The sequence below is a fragment of the Echinops telfairi genome, unplaced genomic scaffold (genome assembly GCF_000313985.2).
Source record: "Echinops telfairi isolate 266 unplaced genomic scaffold, ASM31398v2 ScPeMD7_10;HRSCAF=50, whole genome shotgun sequence".
In the NCBI taxonomy this organism is placed as follows: Eukaryota; Metazoa; Chordata; class Mammalia; order Afrosoricida; family Tenrecidae; genus Echinops; species Echinops telfairi.
Genome location: NW_022103907.1, coordinates 13,826,767 through 13,832,245, shown reverse-complemented (window position 1 = coordinate 13,832,245; position 5,479 = coordinate 13,826,767). Strand labels below are relative to the sequence as shown.

General features: G+C 41.1%; 1 protein-coding gene across 1 annotated transcript in view; it reads left to right on the top strand.

Moving 5' to 3' along the window:
* The window catches only part of THUMPD2 (THUMP domain containing 2), a 44,361-nt gene that overhangs the window by 32,526 nt on the left and 6,356 nt on the right, over positions 1-5,479 (top strand). Inside the window, exon 8 of the mRNA XM_045287034.1 lies at positions 3,166-3,274. Within this exon, the coding sequence (XP_045142969.1) occupies positions 3,166-3,274 (109 nt within the window). The remainder of the gene's footprint in view (positions 1-3,165; positions 3,275-5,479) is intronic.

The following is a 5,479-nucleotide window of genomic DNA, read 5'->3' as shown; positions in this document are numbered from 1 at the left end:
CCCAGTGGGAGACCCACCAATCTCTCTCCAGCCGCTAAGCCTAGTCTCTTGATTTTGAGTTTTGAGTCACAGTTCTCTCCCACTCTATCTGGAGCCTTCTGATGGGATCCGATCCAGAGCAGTTAGTGGTAGTCACACTCCGGCCCCTTAGTCCGTTGGACTCATTGTGCCCATGTGACTTCCCATTTCCATCACTCTTCTTAGTTTAGAATTTTGGGAAAATGTCACTGCTTCCACCTCTGTGTCAAGTACTTATCCTTCCAACTTGTAAAATTATTTAAAGTGGTTTTAGCAAATTATACAACCTGGATTAGGAAAGTTGTGGGTAAAAAATGGAGGCAAATTTTTGGAAGACCATTAACAAATTTAAGTTGCTTGTAGCTAATTCATGGGATATGCGTATTTGTATATTTTAAGGCAAATGAGACTTGGGTTTAAACTCAAGTACATTTGCTGCATGGTTCCATATGCCAGGGGGCTTCAAACATTATGGAAAAGTGCCATATGAATTCCATTTTTCCCACAGTTTTTGGTGCCCTCTCAAATGCATTTGTGCATCTTGTTTTTATCTAGTATTCAGTGTGTATAGTAGTTTTGTGGAAAAAACATCTAAATTGTTCAAATGTATGAGTCTTATGTAAACACCCTAAAATAAGGTGACCAGACATCCCGCTTTTGCCGGGACAGTCCCAATTTTTAACAATTTGTCCTGTGTCCTGCGGCGTTTTAAAAAAGTCCCGATTTTTGGAAAGAATGCACGACAAGCTAGGGGATATGGTTTTCGGCTGCCATGTGGCTATTTCGCCAGGATATGAGTTTTGTCAATGGTTTACCAATGTTAAAATCTGGTCACTTTACCCTAAAACTAAGTACATGAAAGAATCAATTGCCAAAGATTATTACCTTGTTAATTTTTGCGAGCTACTCTTTCCCCCCGCCCCCCTCTCTCTACAAATCTCAGGTAAAGAGGCCCTGGTGGCATAGAGGTTACTAGTGGGGCTGTTACGAGCAAGGTCAGCAGTTCCAACCTCCCTGCCGCTCCAAGGAAGAAAGATACAGGTTTCCGCTTCCATGAAGATTGACAGCTTTGGAACCCCCGGGGCAGTTCTGCTGTGCCCTCTAGGCTCCCTCTGAAGTGGAATCCACTCAGTGGCAGTGGTTAACCTCAGGTAGCACGATAACAGAGAGAAATCTAGAAAGTAGTCATGAGACTTCGCGTTCTCCAGTAATAAAGGATTATCTTTCTATTCCCAGTCAACACAAATGTATCTATTGTCTAGTTTCTCCGAAGCAAACAAAATATCCAAACCCATTGGCATCAGGTCACTTTCAGCTCATAACGAGCTACATCGGGTTTCCTAGACTATAAATCGTTATGGTGGCAGACAGCCTCCTCTTTGTCCCTCAGAGTGACTGGTGGGTTTGAACTGACGATCTTGTAGTTAGCAGGCCAGTGCTTAACATGCTGCACCACTGAGGTTCCTTCCCTTAAATCTTCCCTAAAGATTTAAATTTTAATACATTGCTACAAATTTAGAGGGTCAGTCAAAATGGAAATTAAGCTAGCTTCTACCTTAGGAGCATCTAACTTGATTCAGCTGACAGGTAAGAAACCCACCTGCAAGCTAATTGGACAGTCCTCAGAAGGGATGATAAATCCAGGGTGTGGTATACCACTAATGAAGCACATAACTATCCATTAGTTCTTTAATATTCTTCCCCTTACTATTATCTTTTTATTTGTTTTACCTCATTCATCATGTTAGACTTATGTGTGTTCATTTGTATAATTAAGATCATTCCATACATGAAAGCCAAGATAAACAACCCTTCAGAAACAGTACCGGGAGGGAAGGTCTCCTGAGGGAATGGGAAGTGAGGGGCGGGGTAAGGAGGAGCGGCTGATAGCACTGATGACTGTGTAACCCCACTCAAGGGAGCGAGCAACAGAACTGTATGTAAATGGAGATATTGGATGGTGTAAGATATAGCAAAAAAATAATAATAGTAAAAATAAGGGTTCCTGAGGGGGTGGGGAAGTGGAGGAGGGAGGGGGGAACAAGGAGCTGATGTCAAGGAGTTCACAGAAGAAAGAAAATGTTTTGAAACTGACTGTGGCCCCAATTGTACGATACTGCTTGATGTGATTGAACTATGGAATGTTATATCTGTAAGAACTTCCAATAAAATGATTAAAAAAAAAATCTTTAAAAAGAAAAGGGGCCCTAGTATAAGGTGACCAGATTTAAAGCGGGACACCATTGACGAGGGATAGGGTTTCTTGATTAAAAATTTGGTCTATATTTACCCAACAGACTGTTCCCTAGTTTGTCGTGCATTCTTTCCAAAACTCGGGACTTTTTTAAAATGCCAAAAAGCAAGACGTCTGGTCACCTTACCCTAGTGGCATAGTGGTTACGAGTTGGACTGTGATCCAGAAGATCACTGGTTTGAAACCACCAGCCACTCTGCTGGAACAGGACAGGGCTTCTTACTCCCGTGAAATTGCCATCTCCGGAACTCACAGGGCAGCTCTGTCCTGCCCTATAGGGCTGATGGGAGTCAGCCTCAGCTCCGTGGGAGTAAGTTTTTTGTTTTTTTGCAGTTTAGTTTTCAGATAAGGTAGATGCTGAGATTAAGTCTATTACTTTATATGCTAATCAATCTCTGAGAAGACTATGCTAAGATGAGAAAGATTTGATAATGAGACCATTATGTTATTGGGTGACTATATTCATTCTATTGATTTACCAATTATGTAGCTTTTTCTCTGGCCCCAAAACATGTTCTTAATACTTGTCAATTCCTTTAAAAATGTAATGAAAGAAGGTACTTTTTTAAAAGATTTTTTTAATATACTCAGGTTATGTGTATTTAGAGAATTGGATTCCCTGGTTAATCAAAAATTCTGTTTACCGTATGTCTCATTTTATCTTACATGGGAAAAACTCATTTTCAAGGAACAGAATTAAGCAGCTGTACCCTTTCAATCTATAGTGATTCAGAAAACATTTTAGGATCTTGTTAATTCCTTATAAACAGTATCAACAGTCCTACATTTTATTTAATATGCAAAAATAATTCTGTGTCCTTCAATTTTCTCATTACTTGGATTGTACATATTTGAAGTTACTATAATAGCATTCCCTGGTTTCCATATTTCAGAATTGCCGTTGCCTTCGGAAAGTGTCGATATTATTATTTCTGATATTCCATTTGGGAAAAAGTTTAAGTTAGGAAAAGACATCAAAAGCATCCTACAAGAGATGGAAAGGTAAGATGTTGGATACGTTTCCATAATTTTTGAGCTATTGGGCTTTTGAACAAAATATATCATAGCGCTTCATTTAAGGCTTGACTGCATTGTAGGAATTCCCAGAGATTTTGAAGCTTAATTTTCTAAAGGTTTCAAATCAGACATCTGTCATTGAAATAGTAAGTCCTGATCATCTTACAGTGAATTTTCTTCAGAAAGGAAACATTGATTTCTCTTTTATTGTTGTCTGAAATTTGAAACTCTACAATGGTTTACACTTTGCTACATAATTTCCATATGTACTTCTAAGCTAACCAAAACTCCTACCTGGAATATGTCATTGCTCCTACTTTATAGATGAGGAGCCCAGGGCCCAGATGATTGACCTCAAGTTCACATAACTGCTAAACAGCAGTACAGAGCTTTCCTAGGGGACATTGAGTAATGCAAAAGGGATCACAGCTGCATGATTGGTATGAAAGTGTTGTTGTTGTTGTTGTTGTCAGGTACCATCAGGTGAGTTCCAACTCACAGCGACCCTGTGCACGACAACAAAGCACTGCCCATTGTTGTAGCCACTGTCGATCTGCCCCTGCCCCCGCCCCCCAGGGCATTCCTCTTTTTCGCTGCCCGTCTACTTGACCAAGCATGCTGTCCTTCTCCAGGGACTGGGCGCTCCTGACGGCGTATCCAAAGTGTGGGAGACCAAGTCTTGCCTTCCTCATTCTAAGCAGCACTCTGGCCATACAAATCAGTTTGCCCGCTTAGCAAAAGTATTATTCATGTTAGGGTTTCTAATGTTAATATAAGGAAATATAACTAGAAGAAAATATTTCTTTGAGAGGTTCAGCCTTAGATAATCTTTTAAGTCAGCGGTTCTCAATCTGTGAGTCACAACACCTTTGGGGGTCAAACGGTCTTTTCACAGGGGTTGCCCGAATCATCGCAGTAGCAAAATGACAGTGATGAAGTAGCAACAAAAATAATTTTATGGTTGGGGGTCACCACAACGTGTATTAAAGGGTCATGGCATTAGGAAGGTTGAGAACCACTGATCTAAGTTATATGATAGGGAACCTAACGTATATAGAATGAGGCAGGGGTGAGTGGGTAGAAGTCAGATAGGGGCTCCAAAGGACAAATGGAAGAGACCAGAGTTATCTGGCAAAATGGTGTAAGGACAAGGAAGTAACATGAGGCACAAATTGATAGGTTAGTTAAATTCATGGTTAGGTCATGTACTATAGGTGAGGTGCCAAGTGTAGTCTGGCTGACTTAGGTTTCAGCTCCTGGGAACATCAGGCATTTACAGGAAATACAAACTCCAAAGTCATTGCCATCGAATCCATGCCAACTCATAGGACTGTAAGACAGAGTAATACTGCCCCTGTGGGTTTCCAAGACTGTAACTCTTTACCCGAGTAAGAAGCCCCGTCTTTGTCCTAAGGAGCAGCTAGTGACTTAGAATTTCTGACTTTGCAGTAATCAGCCCAACATGCAACCACTATTAGGTACGTTGTTTGCTAGCGGAGGTGATTTTTGTCTTCGCTCCAGTACAGTCAGGCCAACAGTCACAGACAGTGGGGAAGAGTTGGTCCTGTGTGTAACTCAGAATTGGATTCTACAAGGAAGGATGGGCCATCATAGTTAGTTTGTCACATAGATCGAGGATTGCTGTAGTGGCCTGAGCTGTGTACTGGCAATGCAATTATTATCTCCTTTAATTGATTCAAGTGAACAATTTCACGAGGTCTGAGAATTGTGTTCCCAGAGCCTTCCTCTCAGATCGAACCATGTAAAGCATATGAGTAACATAGGATACATTTGGAAACCTGGTTTGACCATCTTGAATGGGAAAGTCACTGCATACCAAAGAGGCTCAAGGTAGTTTCATGAAAATGTTAGAATTCAGTGAAAACACACTAGGTTTTATACATGCAGGTGGCCAGCAATGGTTTCTTGAGTGAATAGGGAAGCAAAAGGCATGTCCAAGGAACCTCAGAGGGCCTGGGGCAGAAGACTTGGGGTAAAGGTTAAGATCTAATATATTCTGTCGCCAGAAAATGTGGGATCATGTGTATAGTCTGCCCTAGTGTTGAGAACAGGTTGATGTTGTCAAGGATTTTGTCTTGCTTGGATCCCCAATCAATCCTCATGGAAGTAGTAGTCAAGAGAACAAAAGGCATTAGGTAAATTTGTTCCTCAAGGCCCATTCAGAGAATC